The sequence below is a fragment of the Netta rufina genome (genome assembly GCF_964035555.1).
Source record: "Netta rufina genome assembly, chromosome: 5".
NCBI lineage: Eukaryota > Metazoa > Chordata > Aves > Anseriformes > Anatidae > Netta > Netta rufina.
Window position 1 is genome coordinate 49,333,748 of NC_140128.1, and position 20,184 is coordinate 49,353,931.

General features: G+C 46.1%; 1 protein-coding gene across 1 annotated transcript in view; it reads right to left on the minus strand.

Annotated features, from left to right (window-relative positions):
* Positions 1-13,461, minus strand: part of ITPK1 (inositol-tetrakisphosphate 1-kinase) — a 140,332-nt gene extending 126,871 nt beyond the window's left edge. The window contains exons 1-2 of the mRNA XM_084287305.1: positions 13,363-13,461; positions 12,925-13,088 (exon numbers count right to left, since the gene is read on the minus strand). Coding sequence (XP_084143431.1) covers positions 12,925-13,019 — 95 coding nt within the window. The 5' untranslated portion in view covers positions 13,020-13,088; positions 13,363-13,461. The remainder of the gene's footprint in view (positions 1-12,924; positions 13,089-13,362) is intronic.
* Between the last annotated feature and the right edge of the window lie 6,723 nt (positions 13,462-20,184).

Genomic DNA, 20,184 nt, shown 5'->3' on the forward strand with positions numbered 1-20,184 from the left:
CCCAAAATTGGGGATCTTCTTTGATTTAAACAGGGATGAGATGGAACGGGGAGATTTTACGTGGACTACGTGCATTTTCCACAAATAAACATTTTGTATTTCAACTTTTACTACCAGCAGCAGCAAGTGTGCTGAAATCTATTCTTGTTGGGAGTTTTCACACCCACAGCGCAGTTAACACAAGGCAAGGTGGCAGCAGCACTAACAAGGAACAGGAAGCTCAGCTACTCTACTTGGTGCTACAGAGGCATTTCAGATCACCCTAGCAGATACTTCCCTGGGTCAAGCAGGCATTCAATGCCATCACTGTAGCATGTTTTAATTACTACCTACCACATTTCTGATTCTTGGCCATCATTCATTGCTACCCAGCCACTCATCACACCCTTTGAGTGCCCACTCTCATTATTTATGGTGCAACAAGGGACGAGCACGCAGCAGCAGAGGTCCATGTGTCGTTGCCCACAGGTGTACCATTGAATTCATGCCACTGTGAGCAAATTCAATTTCAGTCCCTGACTCTCCAATTTTCCATTATAAAAATAAAAAAGAACGAGGTCTACCTAGCTCCCAAAGAATTCAACTACATTTCCAACAGCCTCAGAGGGAGCTGGATCAGGCCTAGGTCCGCAGTGTCCTCAGCTCTCAGTGGGATCAGGGGAACTCAGCACCTCCACAAGCAGAAGCTTTTGAGTGTGTTGGCCTAATTCACGTGCAAGGATTCCTATTTTAGGAATAAGCACTAGGACCAAGAGTTTGACTGCTGTCCAACTGAACTACAGAACAACAGGTATAGAGATGTTGGTCTTACACATCAGGAAACAGCTTTGCCCAAGACAAAATCTGTGGTAGAGCTGCCTGAGAATAACTAACTTTGTTTCTAAATTCTTTGCTGAGCTACAAACCAGGCATTTTAATTAAGGTCTGTTAATTGCAGTTAGTGTAATTTGGGGTAGGGGGCAGGGAGGAAGTACGCTTTTCCACAGTCCACTGGTACCAAAGCTTAAAATGATTTTCCTTTCTTTGTCTGTCAAAGTACATGTTAGATAGAGTAAGTGTTCTACACGTGATTTGTGGTTTCAGAAGCAATTTTTTTGTTAGAAGAAAGCTGTGCTGTCTGGTTCTACGACCTTTTTCACAGAAACTCTAGGAACAAGGGAGAGTCAGGAAAGCTCCCTGGTAACATAAGAGCAGCCACAGCAAGTCTGACAGCACAACCTACTCTGCCTCCTGCCTCCAGTGTGGCCACAGTTTCTCTGTTTTATAGCCAAAAACACAGAAGAAACAACCCAGAACATTGTTTTTCTTCAGTGATCTCTTGCAACTAGAGCTACACTGTTTTATTATCTCTGTAACAACAGTGGAGGAAAACCTGCCAAAAAGGAGTAGGATTAAGCATTACATTTTAACAGATTACTCGAGACAAAGGAGAGATCAAATCACAGCACAAATACATTGTGCCAACCCTCTCAAAACAATACCTATTGTGAGCTAAGATGCTGTACTATGCTGATCAGGAAGCTCTTTGACACAGTAGCACAACAGCACAAAAATGAGAAAAAAAGGGTTTCACTATGGTCTGCGCCGTCCCCATGGAAGCGACAGCCTGCTGCACCCATGGGTCTGTACGATGCCCCCACAGTTATTTTAGTCAGGGAGAAAGGACAAAACGCCCCGAGAGGCCCTAGGTCTTTCTTATTCAAGGACTTCTGGCTCCTTCCAGCATCACCAAAAGGCAGACTCCAATTTGGCTCACATCCATCCCACCAGTGTCTGAGGAACTTTTACAATTAAAACACAGCAGCTGACAAGCATCAGTCACGTAAAGCCCTCTCCACTCTCCAGAGCCTGCTCAGGAAGGGCTGAGCTTATACATTAGAGATCCATTTGGTCCGATTAAAATACCCAGAAACAGAGAGAGCCTGGCTTTACTGTAAGGAGAAGATAGACAAAAGAATCTTTAAATTACATTTAGGCCAGACAATAGTAAGACTGAGCGTTATTAATGAAAAAAAAAAAAGTCCTAATCCTCAAGAATATTCTACTTTGAGGTGAATTACTACTTGCAAACAAGCAATCCTTCACTAGCAAGCAACAAAGTGATGAAGATCAGAAGATCAATGCCTTACAGCATACCCTAAGAACAAAGCTATGATCATGGTGCATTAGGGAAGGAATCAGGTGAACTAGCTAGACAGTTCTTGAAACAAAGTTATTGCCATGCAAAAGCAATTTAAACTTGGTAATAAGTCGCCGGCCAAAGATTTTCACTCTACTCATTTGTGAGTGAAACAAAATTCAAAGCACAAGTTCTTTTGTGAGAACTGAGAGCCTAAAATAGCATCAGAAAAAGAAAGAAAAAGAAAGAGGAGCGTCCACACCCTGTCTAGCAACAAGCCTGTACTTCTATCCCTCAAAGCATGCTAAAATTTTGGTTCTATAAAGGATAAGAAAAACATCAAGAAAATGCACCCTCTTCAAAATTCACTCCAACATAGACTTTGATCTCTTCCTTGGGACAGAAGGAGATGTAACTCCAAAATGACAAGCCCTAAAGTCAACCCTGCAAGCAAGCCTCTTCTCCTCCTGTAGGCCCAGCTCCTACCTGGGGTCAGTGCAGCTGGGCAGAGCTAAAGGCACAGCACAGAACACATTATCTCCATGGATTAAACCACCGTTGAGAGGCAGCAAAGTTTGGAAGAAAACATCTCCCAGGTGACAAAGGCCACTCACTGCTCTGCTCGATTGCCACGTGCTCTTTGTGCAGCACGTGCTGCTCTGGCCCAGAGCGCTGGCAATAACAGCGCTCCCCGTCTGTGCCTTCCCCTCTCCTGCCAGGTCCAGGGTGCAGGTCAGCAACTGCAAGTGCTATTTTTTATTTGCCCATCAGCCTTCCATCAGAACAGAAGGCTTTCTTAGTTTCTGTTTTGTTCCCCTCCATTCAAGTCTGTTTTTAAAGCAAACTTATTTTAGACAACTGCGTGAAAGAATGCTGAGCTGAAACAACTCTTAAAATACATACCTGAAGCTACAGAAAGGCAGCATTAACTGAAAACCAACAGGAAAAAACAGAAAAAAAAATACATGCTTTCAATATTGGACAGAAAACAGTTTTTATTTGCAAATTAATTCTACATGTGGCATAAAGGCTAGAGATACGGCGCTCGTGTCACTTCGCAGCCCTAATATTGCACTTCACTTTCAGAGAGTGTCCCTCTGCTACATGACCACGTAAGCTGGTCAGGCACTTTTCTCTCTGCCTGCAAAGGGGTTTTAGGTTCCCCAAAACTCTCCACTGTTAGCTGTGAGTCACAGATAGTGAGCACTGGATGAAGTCAGAAGGTAGCCCCTAAGCTGGACCCGGCTGCTAGTTCCTCCTCTCCCTCTTTTGCAAGTTTTTGTATTTTTAGCCAGGAAGTCCCTCCTCTTTGGGGAAGAACTTCTGAATGTCTTATGTCTTTCTGACTGAAATGATTTTTTTTATTGATCAAGAGTCAGGGTGTGTTAGGAAAATAAACACAGATAGTAGCTATTACTTATTTTAAGCCTCCTTTACAGGTTAAAAAAAAAAAAAAAAAAAAACAGAAGCAACTTTGTATTTGCTCATGTTTGAGTCACAACAAAACTACAGAGTAGCCAACACACACTGATACCTTCTCTGCAGTCCTGTGATATCAGAAATGAAAGCAAGTTCAGAGAACACATTGATAGGTTTCTGCAGAGCAGGGCCATCTGTGGCTATTGAACACAGCATCACAGGTACAGCTGCTGCCAGCAGAGCCTCCAGCCACCAGCAGCTGATAGAAGGCAGGAGGCTCTGCCAGGGGGAAGGTGAGATGTTTGTGCTGTGCCTCGTTCCTTCTCCAAGCACCTCCAGCTCTGGCTGGCTGGCCTGGACGCCAGGCCACCCCACAGCAGAGCTGTGATCCCCTAGGACCATAGGACCCCCTGTGATCCCCCACCACCCTGTCTCCCCTCAGAGGCCAGTGGGGAGAGTGCCCGTGCTGGCTGCTCTACCACCAGGCACCGTGCCAGACCCTCTCCACCAATACGGGCCCCCTGCAGCAGCAGGGAACGGCTCCGACGAAGCACCAACAGGCAGCTGTACGAGGAGCATAGCTGGCTGGGTTTGGGTGGCCATTACCAGGCTCATTAGAGCTCGGTGTATTGCTACGTGAGGCGAGCGTTCACAACCCAGCTGTACAAGTGACGACACTTTCCGCCCTGGTAACGAAACCAGGCTGAGGAGATAGAGAACAAGCAGAGTCATCATGGCAGCTCGTGGAACCACCGAAGCAATTCAGGAGGGGCAGGGAGCAAGGAGGGCCGCGCTCTGCCAGCGCAGATGGCGAAGGAGTGGCACAAGTGGACCTGTGTGATATCGTTTCCTTCCAGCGCCATTAATCACCCCAGACATCGTTTGTTCTATCAACTGCTAAGCAGTTACCCCAGCACGCAGATAACTTTATCACGGCCGGGCAGTGACAGGCATTGCCAAGCACCACGCCAGGCAGGACACCTCGCGGCCACTGAGCCCTCTGGGCTATCTCCTGCTGCGAGGAGAGGCGCTACACCAGCACCGTCCCACCCAACAGCAGGGGGAAGTAGAAAAAAGTCACCAGCACTTTAAAACACAGGATTTCAAAAGAGGACAGCGATGTTGCTCACAGCCACAACGCCCAGGCCAGGTCTCTGGAGGCAGCAGGGTTTCAGCCTGTTCATGTCCTGCAAGGAGCAGAAGCTCCCTCAAAGCGCAGGCATGTCTGTAGTATGGTCTGACAGGGCTAACACGGGGCTTCAGAAACACTGCCAGCAGCAGCCCAGCTTCAAAGTTCAAGATTTATCACTTTGTCTTTTGCTACAGACACATCTCAAGTATTTTCTCCTTCAGGAAGAATCCCGTTTCACAAGGCAACGCCTGGGGACCCAGACCAAATACACAGACCTGACGCTTACAGAGGGAAAGGGCAGAAGACGGCTTGTTGACAGGCAGAAAGAAAAGCCTGCGAGGAGTGTGATGAAGAGAAAAAACAATCTGTTTTTTTGAGGAGGAAGGACAGACCTCAAATTCTTCCAAGCAAGCATGACTCAGCAGTGTGTGACAAGACATAAAATGAGATGCGCTTATAAGCCTTCACCAACTGGTATCCGAGGGGACAGGATTAAACAGCTCGACGTGAACTGAACTTGTTTCCAAGTCCCCAGCCTGGCTCTGCCAGCTGCTTTCCTAAAAGCGCAGTTAGACCTAGAAATATGAATTCCTCCACTGCACACAGCAGGTCCCCAGGAGCCCCACAAGACCTCAACACACTCACAGCCACCCCACTGCTCACACAGCAGCCCGAGACAGGCTTCCATTTTGCCTCCCAAGACACAGGAATCCTTCTGCCATCAGCAGCGATCACAGGACAACCCAAACACTGCAGTTAGGAGGAAGGAGAATGAAAACTACGAAAGTTTTAAGCCCTCTACCCCCAAAATGAAACTCAATCATTTTGAAAGCCATTGGTTGAGTACATGGTTGTCTTCCAGCGGCGATTTCTCTCTGCAGAGGGACAGAACACTAGCTGGTATTTGTGCCTTGTTTGGACAGTGGGGAAACATCAGCAGCTTCCTCCCTGATCACATAGAGGGCATGACTCCTTCCGAAGGGAGCTGAATTCCATCAGTACAAAACAAAGCACTGTTTCAAGGACTGAACGCTGAACTCAAAAATGAGAAAAAGATAACATACAGAAGAGTGTTTGTTTCACAGCCCTACAGCGTGGATGAACCCAGCACAGGTGCTTATTTTATCTATTACCATGCTTATTTTAGTCTTTTACAATGCTTTGCTTCCCTGTTTCCTTGGAACATGTTCAAGAATGTCACCTCACCAAAAGGTGTCAAATTCCAGATAAATAGCACATAATCTGACCAACATCATGAGATATGCTGTCAATCAATGCTTTGCAAGTGCAATACATTAAAACAGAGCAAACACTTTCAGCAGGCAGCTCTGAAACCCCTCTCAGGTTGAGCCTATATACTTTAAGAAGCTGAAAGCATTTAGACCTCACCTCTAGGTTTCCCACGTCATGACTGCTGAAGTAGTAAAGGGATTTCAGACTACTTAAGGTACACAAAGAACTGTTTCTTGGATACCTTCAGACACTTGGACACCTATTACAGATCGGACAAAGCTGTGACATCAGGAGAGGTCAGCATCTCTGCCCTGAAACAGGACTACAGGCTTGTGTCATCCCCAGCATGTCTGTCCAAACCTTTCTTAGAAGTTCTGAGCAACAAACTTCGCTGCCTACCAAGACAGCCGCAGTACTTTTTCCAAATCCTAGCATCCCTCCTTCTTGGTACAATTGAAGCTCACTATTTTTTTGCTTTACCCACAGTGGAATGAGGGAGTACACCATGTTTTTTTTTCCCTACAACAGCTTTTTAAAGTGTCCAAAGATAGTTCTTCATGCTGAATACCACAGCACAATTCACTGTATTTCCAACAGCTCCAATCCTTCTCTGTGCTCTCCCGTGGATGCTTAGAGCTGACCTGCCTTCTCCCTGAAACGCAGAGCCCCACACCAAAGGCAGGGTAAGTAGCAGCCTTATCAGCGCCATGCAGGGTGGACACGCCATGTGCCTGGCAGGCCACGTCCCAGCTCACGCACCCCATCAAGACATTTGCTTTTTGGCAACACTGTCAATTCATATTCAGCTTGTGATCTGCAGAAGAATCCAGATCTTTCTCTGCCACCTGACGAGGTTATTGTTGTTCCTTGCTGCGTATCACCTCACACAGGCTGTGGTAAGGGGATGTACCGCAGGGAGGACACAGACTTCCTGAATCCAAGGTAAATGATTGCTAGATCATGACACCGAGTCGCCATGAAAGCTGTGATTGTTACAGCCACCTCTGTTGCCACGCAGCTGGGTGCTGTGTTCCCATGAAACAGCTCTGCAGGCCTAACACAGAAAGCTTTTTGCGAGAGGGATGCCTGTCAGTCAGGGCTCTCTGAGGGAGAAAATGCACATATACCCAGTTATTCTGGGATGCCATGTTTCCTCCTCTGCAAGCTAATGGAAGAAGGAACAGGAACCCAAAAACACACTGACCTTTTCCTCTAAGAAACATGCATTTTTTACTACTACCCTCAACATGTTTTCATGGCTTATTATAAATTTTATCATTTAGCTAGTTGGAAGGTTTTGTTAGAGCTGATGTCAAAAACCAAACAAAACAAAAAAATATACCCACCCATCCTGCCTCTGGTTGCTTCTCATGATATCCACTGGGGGTTGGAGCTAGATGGTCTTTAAGGTCCCTCCCAACCCAAGCCATTCTATGACAGTATTTCAGCCTAACACAAGCAACAATGGGAGCTATTGATCAATGCACATACATTTTATTTTATGGCCTTTAAGAATGTAAAAGTTAACTGACACAAGCCATGAATTTTTAAAAAGCTGTATTTAGGGCTTTACAGTGAATTGGGGTTAAAGAACATGCCCTCCCCCCGCCAAGTTCTTCTTGGAAATATATATATGCAATATACCTCACAGCCTGCAATATAAAGAAACGGATTAATTTAATGCCCTCAGACCAGCACTATTCTTAAGTCTATCTCAAAGCTCATATTTAGGTTCTTATGCACAGGTTGTGCTTCAAAAAGGGCCACGTATAAAGTCTAGAAAAGAAAAAGAGCTGTACAAACCTATAGCACTGACAGCAGTGTTTATGCTTTTTAGCATTGATTTACTAAACAGAATAGCTTCTGATACATGCTAAAAGACAGCTTAACTATTTACCACAGATACAAAATGGGAAGAAGCAGGCTGAAGAACCAACTTAGCTTGAAGAGAGAGGAAAAAAAAAGGCATGAGAAAGAGTAAGATCAAGTCAGACAAAAAAATTTAAATAAGACATACTACTATTTTGCCAGATAAAGAAAAAATCATTGGATGCTGTGTTCAGCAGATTGATCTAGTAGCAGCATCAGAATAGCTTCAACATAACAACAAACTAAATTAAAAGCAAAAAAAAAAAAAAAAGTGATCTGTCATACTATCAAATGGTCTTCAGTACAAAAAGCTCTAACCGGAATTGCACACCAAAAGAAAAGTGCATCCCCTTGCAAAAAAACAAAACCAAGAAGCACTGAACTGATGCAGGTAGTTATCCAAGAATACAGGCTGAAGTCTCAGAACATCCCTCAGCAGCAGGTAGCACCTAGGAATCCAAAGCAGATCAAGAAGCCTTGCTTTCATGTGTCAACGAATGCAGTCAGTTTGTCATGGATGATTTCTCAAGGTGGGCTGGCAATTCAGCTTGCTCTCTATAGATCAAGGTGACAAGGCTTTACCAGAAGGTATTCTTTATTAGTTCACTTACATTTTCTTCCTTTATGGTCAGAATTCCATTTTCTCAGAATTTCTAGAATTCCTTGAGAAATTGTTCCTTCCAGGCCCTAACTCTTTGGTGAAAAAACACTGCACAATAAAATCTGACCATAAATAATCTGGACATTAAGATGAACAAGCACAGCCCTGCTGTCTGTCAATCTGCAGGATTTATCATGACACAAATTACATCTTCAGGCAACTCTTCAACTCCTTTGCTATTCATTTTCTACACACTATAAAGAGGATAAACTGACTCAGTACCTACACAGTTACACAGGAAAGCTACCACACTACTATGGGAACTTAAGAGTTGCACATGTGAATGCTTTTTCCCCAAATAACTGAGAAGTAGCTTCTCATTCCTAATGGGGTGACTTTAAATTATCTCCTCTTGGGTATGTCACTTCACCTTCTAGAACTATAACTTACTCACACAGCCATAACCTTACTGCCTCACATCTTCGTGGCCCCAAAGAGGCGATATTAACTGATGACACACAGAACAGCCACCAAGGAAGTGGAGGCTTTTATAGAGGCAACAGCCCCTTGTAAACGGCCACACCTCACTAATCTGAACTGGTGCCAAACATGTACAACTCATTTTTCAAACAGATAGGCACATTTTTCTGTACTACTACTGCTGCCCCTCCTCATATGACATGAATGCACGAGTCTATTTACTCACAACATGCAAGGAGGCCTGGCAGTACATCTGTGCATATTTTACAGATGTAAAAAAGTGGTGTACGAGAGCCTTTACCACAAACTGCAGCTCACCCCGCAGTCCTGTCACCTCGGTAATAGAGCAGGGCATCTCCATTTCCCTGAGCTTGCCCTAGTGCTCACGCACCTGCAGAGAGACCATAATTTCAACGTCAACAGGAGAAGCAGGGAACAGGCTGGACTGAAAGTTTTTGCCAACTGCATAACCACTAAAACCAGCTTGAGACAGTGGATGAGGCCAAACAGCTGGAAGAAGGTGGAACTGTTCCTTTCAGCAGCAGGACACATGACAACACCAGAACTACATTTTCATACCACACGCTCCTAACTTCTCACTTAGGAGCCCCTTAGAAACCTCGCCTGACTTTTTAGTGGGCCACAGATACTCTGCATTTTACCACGAGCCAGCTACCTAAAGCTTTGAAACGGTGCCATGCCTTGGTGGAGCTGAATGCCGCACCAAGGAAAGCAGGCGGGAGACGCAGAGGCCAGGGATCTCCACACCACAGCCGCGGGGGGCCTGGCCGCACAGGTGCGGCACATATGGCAGCACGCAGGGGGTACCCAACTCGACACAAAGCACGGCGACCTAGCAGCTTTCACTCAAAAGCAGGGGCCAGCTTGGCAGCAGTAGCTTCTTTGATCGCCTCCTGACTAACAAATCGAGCGAGGCAGCAAGAGGCCTCAGCCCCGCGTCACAGCTCGCACAGCTCGCAGGGGAGCGTCACGGTACCGGCGAGGGCACGCCGAGGAACGCAGAAGCCTCGCTGTGCAGACAGCTTAGGCAGAAAGCAGTCGCTGGGCGGAACTGAAAACTGGTGTGGGAAGCAGAGGCCAGACACAAGCAGGGTGACTGTCCCGTGGTGTGGTGGCAGGTCCAGACGGAGGACGGGAGAGAGCCCAGCCCCTGCCCCAGGTTCAGCCTCCCTCAGGAGTTAATGGCTGCAGGCTCAAACCCAGCTTCCCCAGGCAAGCTCTCTGTCCTCCAGGTCAGCAGCTCTCCAAGCACAGCCCCGGGGCTGCGGAAGCATTAAGGGTTGCACTGGGACGCAACTCAAATTGGGAACCACTGCCTGGGCTATAAACGCAGATGTAGGTACCACCACGGCCACTGCTTTCATCTCCTCAGGCTATGTCTGGGAGGCACAGACAAGGCTGTATGCTCCAGGAAGAATAAAGCCCTGGCAGGACATCGCCGGTGTGCCGCAGTGAGGACCACAAGCACAGGTGAGCTTGACGGCCCTTAATACAAGGCCTGTTACCTTGTGAATACAAAGTTTAGGCAAACGTCCCAGACACTGCGGTCAGGCAGGACAGGGCTGTTCCAGACCTACGCACCTGAGGAGATTTGTATCACGAAGCAAAAATTAAAAACAAACAAACAAAACAGAAAGCAGGCGCCTACAATTTTTCCTTTTTTTTTTTTCTCTTCACAAAACCACTTGGAAGGATTCAGATGCCAAAATTTAACAGGGAACCTAACCAAACCCCAGCCTAGGTTGGGCATCAAAGCTGGATGCAAACACCAGGACAACATTAAGGGACCTGCCCCGTCTCTGCAGAGCATGGACCTGAAGACAGGGCTGCCTGTGCCCCAGAGCAGCACCTTCACTGCTGGTGCACTCACGCTGCTCACTCACATTTTGTTTCAGCTAGCGTCTTTCACAATGTTTCAGTTCTGAAGTGCTGCTGGAGACAAAACCTGAAACCACTCCTAGGAAAGCTGTTCAGTACTTAGACCGTCTCCCAGAGGATGGCTCAAGCTGGTTTTGAAGTGTCTGTCCCTAATCCCTCTGTGGCACTGGTGCCTCACGCTAGAGCTGGCTGCGCTGGCAGACTGCAAAAAAATTGAAGACTTTTCTTATCCCAACAATACTCCGGGTCTAAAAACAGCACACTTGAGGAGTTCATTAAGCGTCTTCTGTTACTTTCCTGGGTTATATAACTGCTTCATTGCAAACTCGTACAAACAAAACTGAACTTTGTAGTCATCCAGAAAGTATATCCCTAGGCAACAGGCAAATAAAATCCCAGTAACAGTCACCATAAAATACATAGAGTAGACAGACAGACACATAGTCCACTCTAATGCATGAATCACTGTACAGGAATGAGTACACTTGCCTTGTTTCCTACTATGCACAATATTTCTGGTAAGATGTATGTTGAGCTTGGCACTACTTTTTCTGCCGCAATACAAGCATATAAATACGCAAGTAATCAAGTAGATATTACTCATAAAATACACAAAATCTTTGCCTAAATGAATGGGGCCTCCCACTGGTATCATTGGATGTTACCAGGATAGGCAACAGAGCAACTTGCTCCAACAACTGCATTGATCTTTAAACCCAACACTTAACTCCACTTCTACAAACAGACTAATACTAAATGCCTTTTAAAAGAAAATAATTGAAGCATGATTAAATGGACATATCTATCCAACATCTGCAAATGGTATTCAAAGCAACCTCAGCTTGTACAGAGTGCGGTAGCCTAATTTGCATCACAAAATTGGGAAAGTGTAGCAAGAGAGACACTTTGGGGTCAATTTTCATAGCACTGCCAGGACTTAAAACTATTAATAAATTTGTACAATACACAAAGAAATTGTGTATCTATGTTATGAAACATAAGCATAAAGAATTTCTGAAGTAGAGAAAGTAAAGCAAAGCACATAGTCAAAGAGAGAAACAAGAACAGCGGAGGGCAGAAAGTCACCTTAGGAGATTCCTAAACATAAAGTACTGCGTATGGTAACAGGAATAAAAAGCGATTAACTATGAGAAACCAGTTATGTACTTTCTAAGATTCCCCTTAGTTTCTGCTTATGAAACCCAACCCATACCAAACATCAAGGCCGTAACAACAGCATTTCTCTAACACTTATTAGAGGTTAATGCGTATTTTCAAGCATCACAAAAAAAGAAAAAAAAATCGCTTAGGCAGGCTCAAAACTTGGCATCACTCTTTCGGAAGTATTTTGTTTGGAGAACCACATGAAACTTAAAAAGACATTAAACCAGAACTTGCGGTCCTTTCTATATTTTAAGAAAATCTGGTAAGTTTTGCTGAGGTTTGACAGAGCAGAGACCGAATGCCAAGAACACAAGCTGATGCAAAAGCTTCTGCTGCTTTCTCAAAATAGTTTCCTGCTTCTTGTGCCTCCTTCATCTTTGCAGAGAAGAACCAGTGCTGCCAGCACGAATTCAGAATGCGGGCGCTGCTGGTTTTAGCATGACATGCTTTAATAAAGCCTACCTGAAGTCTTAGAAAATGTGTTCTACAAAGTCCGAGCAGACTTTGCAGAAATTATGAAAATGGTGACTTCGGACATTTTCAATGACCAAAGTTTATGTTGTACCCTTGATATAAATTTAGTAATGGAATGAAATAAGAAAAAAAAGCTGTTCTTCAGAGGCTATAATGCAAGTGTCACGAGACCTTGGACCCATATGAAGTTCACGCTTCCACTCCAGCAATAAAATCGGTTGTGCAACGCACCGTGCGTGCGATCCTCGCAGCTCCCCCGGCAAAGCCCCGCTGCAGCTCCCCAAAGCCCCTCGCAGCCCGGGGACCCCGCTGCAGCCGCCCCCTCCCCGTCCCAGCTCCAGCCGGGCTCCCGAGGGGCCGGGACACAGGGCACGAAGTTGCCCCCGCCGCTCGGGCTCGCCCCGGGGCCGGCCGGGCTGCGGGAGCCGCCGAGCCCCGAGCGGGGCCGGGCAGGGCTCCGGGGCGGCCCCGAAGCGCCCCGCAGCCGGCCGGGAGGGCGCAGGCCCCGTTCCCGGCGCCGTGCCGCCCGCTTACCGGCAGAGCTCGGCGAAGGCCTGGAAATTGAGCTTCCTGATCTTCTTCTCGCTCAGCCAGTAGCCCACCCGCTTCCCCTTCAGGAAGGTCTGCATGGTGCCGGGCGCCCCGGCTGCTGCTGCTGCCGCTGCTGCTGCTCGCACTCGGCGTCCGCGGAGCGACGGCTTTAAATTTAAAATAAAAAATAAAAGAGAGAGAGAAAGGGAGAGCGATCAGACGGCTCTGTCGAGGGAGGACCCGGCGCCGCGCCGCCGCAGCGAGCCGGCCGCGGCAGGCCCTGCCCCGCACGGCGGGCAGCGAGCCCGGCCCGGACACGGCGAGACCCTGCCGCCAGCACAGCACAGCACAGCACGGCACAGCCGGCACGAAGCCGCTGTCCCCCAGCCGAGCCGTGCCGAGCCCGGGCCGCCCCCCTGCACGGACCCCGCCTGCACGGACCCCGCTGCCGGCTCGGCTCGGCTCGGCTCGGCTCGGCTCCGCTGCTGCTGCTGGTGCTGCTGCTGCGCGGTGCTGCTGCAGCCGCTCAGCTCCCCATTTGCCCGCTATTCGCAGCCGCCTCCACTTCCTCCTCCTCCTCCTCGTCCCTCCTTCCCTCCGCCCCGGCCCCGGCGCCGGCCCCGCCCCGTGCAGCCCGGCCGGGCCCGCCCCGCAGCCCCCGGTGCGGTGCCGGGGCCGGGGCCGAGGTGCCCGCTGCTGCCGCGGGGCTGTGTCCTTCACGGCAAAAATAACGAAAATGAGTAAAGATGTGAGTTCTCGCCGCGCAGCCCAGGGCCTGCCTTCTGCCAGCACTTGGCAAGCGTCTGGAAGGGCTTACACACAACTTTCAATAACAGCTACTTGTCCTTTAACTTAATTTTTTTCAGGAGGCGAGGGTCGAGCGCCAACATGAGCTGGCATTCACCCCTCCTCCTTTTTTTTTTTTTTTTTCTTTTTTTTTTTTTTTTGAGAAGTGCATTCCTAAATGCCTTGGCAGCTGCTCTCCTCTGATTCCAGATGAAGAATACCTCAGTCTGAGTTACTGTGGCACCTCACAGCCCCAGCATTATTTCCCCACCCTTCTTTCTCCCCTCAATCCAACACGAGTATCACCCACCCCAAATGCTCATGGGCTGACTTGTGTTTTGGTTTTGGTCCTCTCTTTTCGGGGGGTAGAAGAATGATTCCTTCTCAGGGGCTTGGCAGCACCTGAGACGTGGACGATGCTCTCGGGCTGTGCAGCTGTGGCTGTGCTGACTCACGGTGCGGCCTCGCAGCCTCAGCAGGGCATCGGAAACTGGTGGGAGCACCTGTCCGAGGGAAGGAAGGGGTAAAGCCAGGGAAGCCTTAAGAAATATGAAAAGGGTCGTTGGCCTAGGGAGTAGGTAGAGACCGTTTTACATTCCTTTCGTTATTTACATTAACAGTGAAGTCATCCTGAGCCAGGGGTATATTGGAAAGTATGCGGGGAGTGGAGTCGCCTACAAACAGCTCACGCTGAAGTTGTTGGAAAACCTATAAAGTAGTACTCCTTGTCCATTTGCAGGGGCTTTGTATAATAAATGTTTATTTTTCTACTCCAGCTAATCAAATTATTTGCCGCTAATACAGCATAACCTTTATTTTTTGGAGCACGCAATCTGAATAACATTCACATATTTTTGCACAGTTCACAAATGCAATTGGAACCAGTAGATGGATGTCGGTAGCACAGTTTCTGCTGCAAAACGTTTCACTGACGTTTATACACTTCAAGAAAGCATGGTAACTTCAGGAAAATGTATAACTCAAAACAAGGCTTAATCAGACATCGTCAAAATAAAGATTCCTGAAACAGTCTGTTTTCTCTTTTCAAATCAATGCTTTATTTCAGCTATCACTTCACTGGCTTTATTTTTAGATTTCATTATGATTTGTGTTAGCATATTAAGCTCAAGATTCATATTTATATCATAATGGAATAGGGATGCATTGAAACATGACATAATTGAAGCCATCTTCCTAAATGATTTCTTTCTGAATGTTTTTTCTTTAAGAAATGTCAGTTTCAGACCAATTTAAAGCACAGTCTGCAGACAGAAAGATTTATGAACTTCTTTCCAGCTATGGGAGAGCAGGTTTTCAGAGGTGTTAAGCATTCCTGGCTCTTACAGAAACGAAACAGGAGCTACAAAGTAGGAATTTGTTTTGCTCCAGTTTAGGCAAAATTGAATGACATATATCAGAGATGAGATTCAATCCTAGGAAAGAGAGAGCAGTAAATCCCTTTCAAACTGGTTTTTTTTTTTTTTTTAAATTTTCTTTTTTTTTTTTAAATCTTAACCTTTGAACAATTTCAGATGTGAGAAATGTATTTCAAATGGTGAGCCACTGCACTGTGCTTTGCTGCATAATGTTGCTAACTGCTCCTCTGTTTACATTGCAGAGCCAGTTCAGGCAATGCCAAACCTGTGACCACACGAAGCCCCAGGGTAATGTTTACCCAATTCCTGATCAGGAGCAGGCTGATTATTCCCGCGATTTTCTACGGCCTGATGCTGTAAGCTGCAACTCATGAGCTGCTTCATGCTAATTAAAGGGGTGAGGGCTGATTAAGATCTCGAGCCCTCCAGCAGTCAGCACTATCTTCCTCTTCATCTTAGCTTCAGCTGCAGGTCAAAGCAGGTTTCCTTGCTTTAGGTGGAACCTCTCACACCTTATCTTCTACCCCTTTCAACACATGCAGGGGCTCAGATGAGGTTGGACACTTGCCACGTGGTACAAGTCAGTGAAATTCCATGGGAGTTCACTTTGGAATAAGATGAGGCATCTCCATTCATTTCGCTCGTTATTGAAGTATATTTTCTCAATGAATGATTAAGAACAATTGTCTCATCACCTGGCGAAAGTCATGGCTGGATGTTTCGCAGTGAGTGGAAAAAGGAAGGTGATGTTATTTTCACTGCCTGCAGTTTAGCTTTTTCTATTTTATTTTAATGCCCTTTCTGTCTGCAGGGCAGATGTTACTCTGCAGCAGATAGTCAGGAGGAAGGGCTGAGCCTTCCATGCCAAGAGAGGCCTTTGCTTTCTCCAGCCAGTCCCACCACTGTGTTGGGTGACGTGCTGACATGGTACTGCTGGAACGTGGCTCTAGGCAGGAGGGAGCACGACAAAACCCTGCACACACCGCACTGCAGCTTCTCCTTGGCTTTGACAAGCATGAAGGAGAACCCTGGTGTTGCACAGCACTGGGGCTGGTCCTCACCAGTGAGGCAACTGGAGAGACGTGAACGAGAAGCACGGTGGGCTACCATTTGCTCAACTCTCTGCCACATCCATGACAGATTTGTTACTGCAAGACTGGTAAAAAGGCCAGATGTGACCTATTTTGCAGCGGTTAGTAGAGGACATGTGAGGGAAGCTGAGCTTTTCCAGTTTATGGTTGGTTTGTGCCCAAATTCTGGCAAAACTCTGCTGTTGTTTGGAAATGCCCAAATGCACTCCAGACCAGCAGCTTTTAAAATACAAGCCAGTGAAAGTCAGCACTCAGGGATGAAAGCTCGTTGCAGATTTTTGTATTCAAAATCACCGTGCCTAGTTCTAGTAGAGACACAAACTTCAGCCAGCCCCTGCAGCGCTCCTGTACAGCTGGTCAGGGGAGGGAGGCCCCTCTAGTGGCTGATTCAGCCCAGCTCCATCTCCCTGAATGGCCTATTGTCCGTGCAGACAGCACAGGGGTTTTAGCCTTGCTAGCTGGAAATCAAATTGTCATTTTACAGTCAACTAAGCCAGGCGTTGCTGTTGAGAGCAGCAGTCTCTCCAGAAACAGCCACTTGTTCTAGATTCCTGCCATGTCCCCTTCATGGGAAACAGGAGCAGGGAGCTGGAAACTGTTTAGGCTAAAACAAACTCAAGGTAGACAAAAATACTTTAGTCTTAATCAAAAGCAAATCAATTCCCCATCTGCATCACCATACCTGTTTGTAGTGGCACAAGGACAGTCATAGTGGCAGAAGGCAGTGAAGGGGCTGGAAGAAGGAGGCTGGGAAGGGAAAGCACGGAGCTGCCTTGCTTGGTGGCAATCCCATTTTAACAGCAGCAGAAGAGGATGGTGAAAGCATGGTACTCAGCCATATGACTACTTTCTTAGTCCCCAAGCAACCTATGCAGTTCTGTACAACAACAGTCTATGCTGCAAAAACTGCAGCATTTTGATTTCATAAAGCAAAGAAGGATTGGTGAGCATTGGTTGAGACCCAGCAGTATTTCTGGGATCTTGCAGAAAGAGCAGAAGAGGGAATTCAGCTCAAAGGGCTCAAAAACATTCCAAAAGAGCATACTAATAAGCCTGGAAGATGACAGCATCTGTGTGGGCCAATGCAGTGCCATTCAGGAATCCCTGAGCTAACTCTCACCAGCCCCAGCAGAGCGCTGCTCACTTGGATTGCTGGCTTACACCAGCAAGCTCTTATGCACCAGTACTGGAAATAGAGTAAATATGGTGGTTTTTTTTGTTGTTTGTTTTTGTTTTTGAAACTGCAACGAAACCACCATTATAAGCAGTATCTCTTACTGTATGTGCATCACAGGAGTTTGGCTATTTTGGGCTCTGGTGAATGTACAAGCTGTGGGAAACTAAGAAAGGGTCCAGCTGCCAAGTTTGGTCACTTTGCTTGTAGCTCTTTGCGTGCAGGCTTCGTTTTGACCTCATAAGCTAAGGAAAGCATATCATCAGTAAACAAAGAATCGGAAACCACAAAAAAAAAAAAAAAAAAAAAAAAAAAAAAAAACATACAGACAAGATGCAAAAGATGACGAAAGCCTGTAACAGAACAATTATGCCAGTTTGAGTAGATTTTTTGAACTGAATTATGTTTGTTCGTCAAATCCCAAGTGTGGCTCCAGACTGCACTGATGTACATTGCTGTAGCTCTTTTGCCTTCTGATATAGGCATAAGTTACACAGAAATGATGTTTATGTGAGCTCTTTCATGCTGGTACAATTAGAGATACATGGGGAGATTTACTCAACTGATCAAATCATTGAAATCATTCAAACCACATGAGTAAGTGAGTCCACAGACTGTTCTCTGAAGAATCTGGGTAACCTGACAGTGCATCAGATTCAGACTGAGGCTTTGATAAGGATTAGGCTGGACTGAAGCTTTCTTTACCTACAGTTTTCATATTAACAGAGCTACTTGAGTTATAGGTCTTCTTATATTTTTAACCAGGTAGCTTTAAGTCCATATGACCATTCCAGGGAGCATGCTTGTAGCAAAATGAGCCATTTTTCCATCAAAAAAAAACCAAACCAAACCAAACCAAAACAAACGAATTGTGTGTTGCTAGAATGTTTTACTCTTTAAAACAATACAACAAGTTTTAAAATGATGCATGTAAAAAAGACTGGAATGGATACAGAACTTATATGTATAAAGGGACCTGGACATACATGTATCTTTCCATTACTATCCTGTATGCATTTGTCTTTGTCTCTTGGTTTAAGTCCACATTGTTCCAGAGGATCTACAGCACATATCGTCACTCCAGTGGTCCTCCACTACCATGAGCTGTTTGTGGCTACAGCTGGATATTTCAAACTGCTAAAATGGAGAAAACAGGAAAGATAAAATCTGATTTGGCCTGCACTGCCACACCACCACTTGCACTTTCTTTTCATGCTTAGGCCTTCAAAGATTCAGGACCCTCTTCCTGTTTTTTTTTTTTTGTTTGTTTGTTTGTTTTTTAAATGCTTCCTCACAGTTCACTAAAAGTTCACATGCCACAGGTCTCACAAAACCATTGTTTTCTGATTCAGCATGCTCACATTAGGAAACATGGGCTTTTTAGCTGTCTAGAAGAGTGGCAATTTTCATGTTCTCAGAAGCTACCAGAATGCGTAGGCTTACAGATGTAAAAAGAATAGATAAAGAAAAAACAGTTCCAAAGCTCATGCCAATGTCACTCCAAAGTCAATTATCTGAAGTATATTAAAAAAAAAAAAAAAAAATCAATCCATTTGATGGTATCTCCAGCATACAAACATATTGTGGAAGGACAGGCCTCATTTTTGCCTGCAAAGCCCTCACAGAGCAAACTCAGCCTTTGTCAGCAAGATACAGAAATGCTTTTGGAAACAACACCAATCTTAACCAAAAGTGGCTTCCTCTAGACACTCACGAGTTCTTTAGGTCATACCACAGCTATCCTGCAGTTAACTAAAGATGCTACAAGCAGATAATCTGCAGACGCAGCTGGGGAAGCCCTGCTGTGAGTTAGGTGCTGTTCATTTTTGCACTTACAGGCATCTCATCCTTAGGAATCAGCAGCACGCAGACTCCCTTTCTACTTACTCCTGCACTGGAGGCAGGAGCTTAATGCCTGTCTTGTTCTGCCAGTTATCCCCTTCTTTGGCTTTTTCTTCACAAGGAGCGTATTCTGAAATGTTCTTCCATGTCAATACTCAATGACCAAAAGAAGCTTTTTTTAATCCTTCTCCCTAAAATACCAACCTCATATCCAAAGATTAAACTGTGTATGTACATCTCTTCGCTACGTTATCAACATCCTCTGTCCTGTACCATATTGTTTCAAACTCCTCCTACATGCAGCCCTTCTGAAGGAAGAGGAAGGTCGTATAGAGAAGACGTGGAAATTCAGGAGACAAGCAAGTTACAGAAAGCAGGAGATGAGCAGCTGTACCACAAAAAGAAAACAAACAAAACCAAAACAAAATGCAGGAATAGTCAATTGAGACCGCAATTTGGTTATAGCTGTGAGCTTCTACTAAATATCCAGGCTTGTTAACTGAGACATACGGCTTATTTCAGATAAACTTCCAGATATTTTAAATTGCCTAGACCCTGTAAGACACGGTTGCATGGATGATCAATTCTGTTGATATTTACTTGTCGCAACACCATACTGTTAACCTTATCACACATCCTCAGTGCCGATCAGCCTGTAAGTAAAACATAGGTAAAGAGAGCACCCGAATGTGGGATGTTATAACTCCATACTGTCATTAGGGGACTGCCCAGACAGGCAGAGCTTCCCAACTACTCCTCCAATAGCACAAGGGTCACATCCCCAGCCAGAGTCATGGCAAAAGCTCTGAGTGGTTCGGTGCCTCTCTGTGCCTCATACAAGAGCAGCCTTGAACAGCCTTGAATTATGAAGCTGCCCTTTGGTATCTTCCCTTCCCTCAGAGCTTGCTTGCCCTGTCCATCAGTTTTCTGGTGTGACTTCTGAAGTAAGCTTTTTGCATGGATGCAGAGTTTGTTATAACCCGGGCCTATAAAG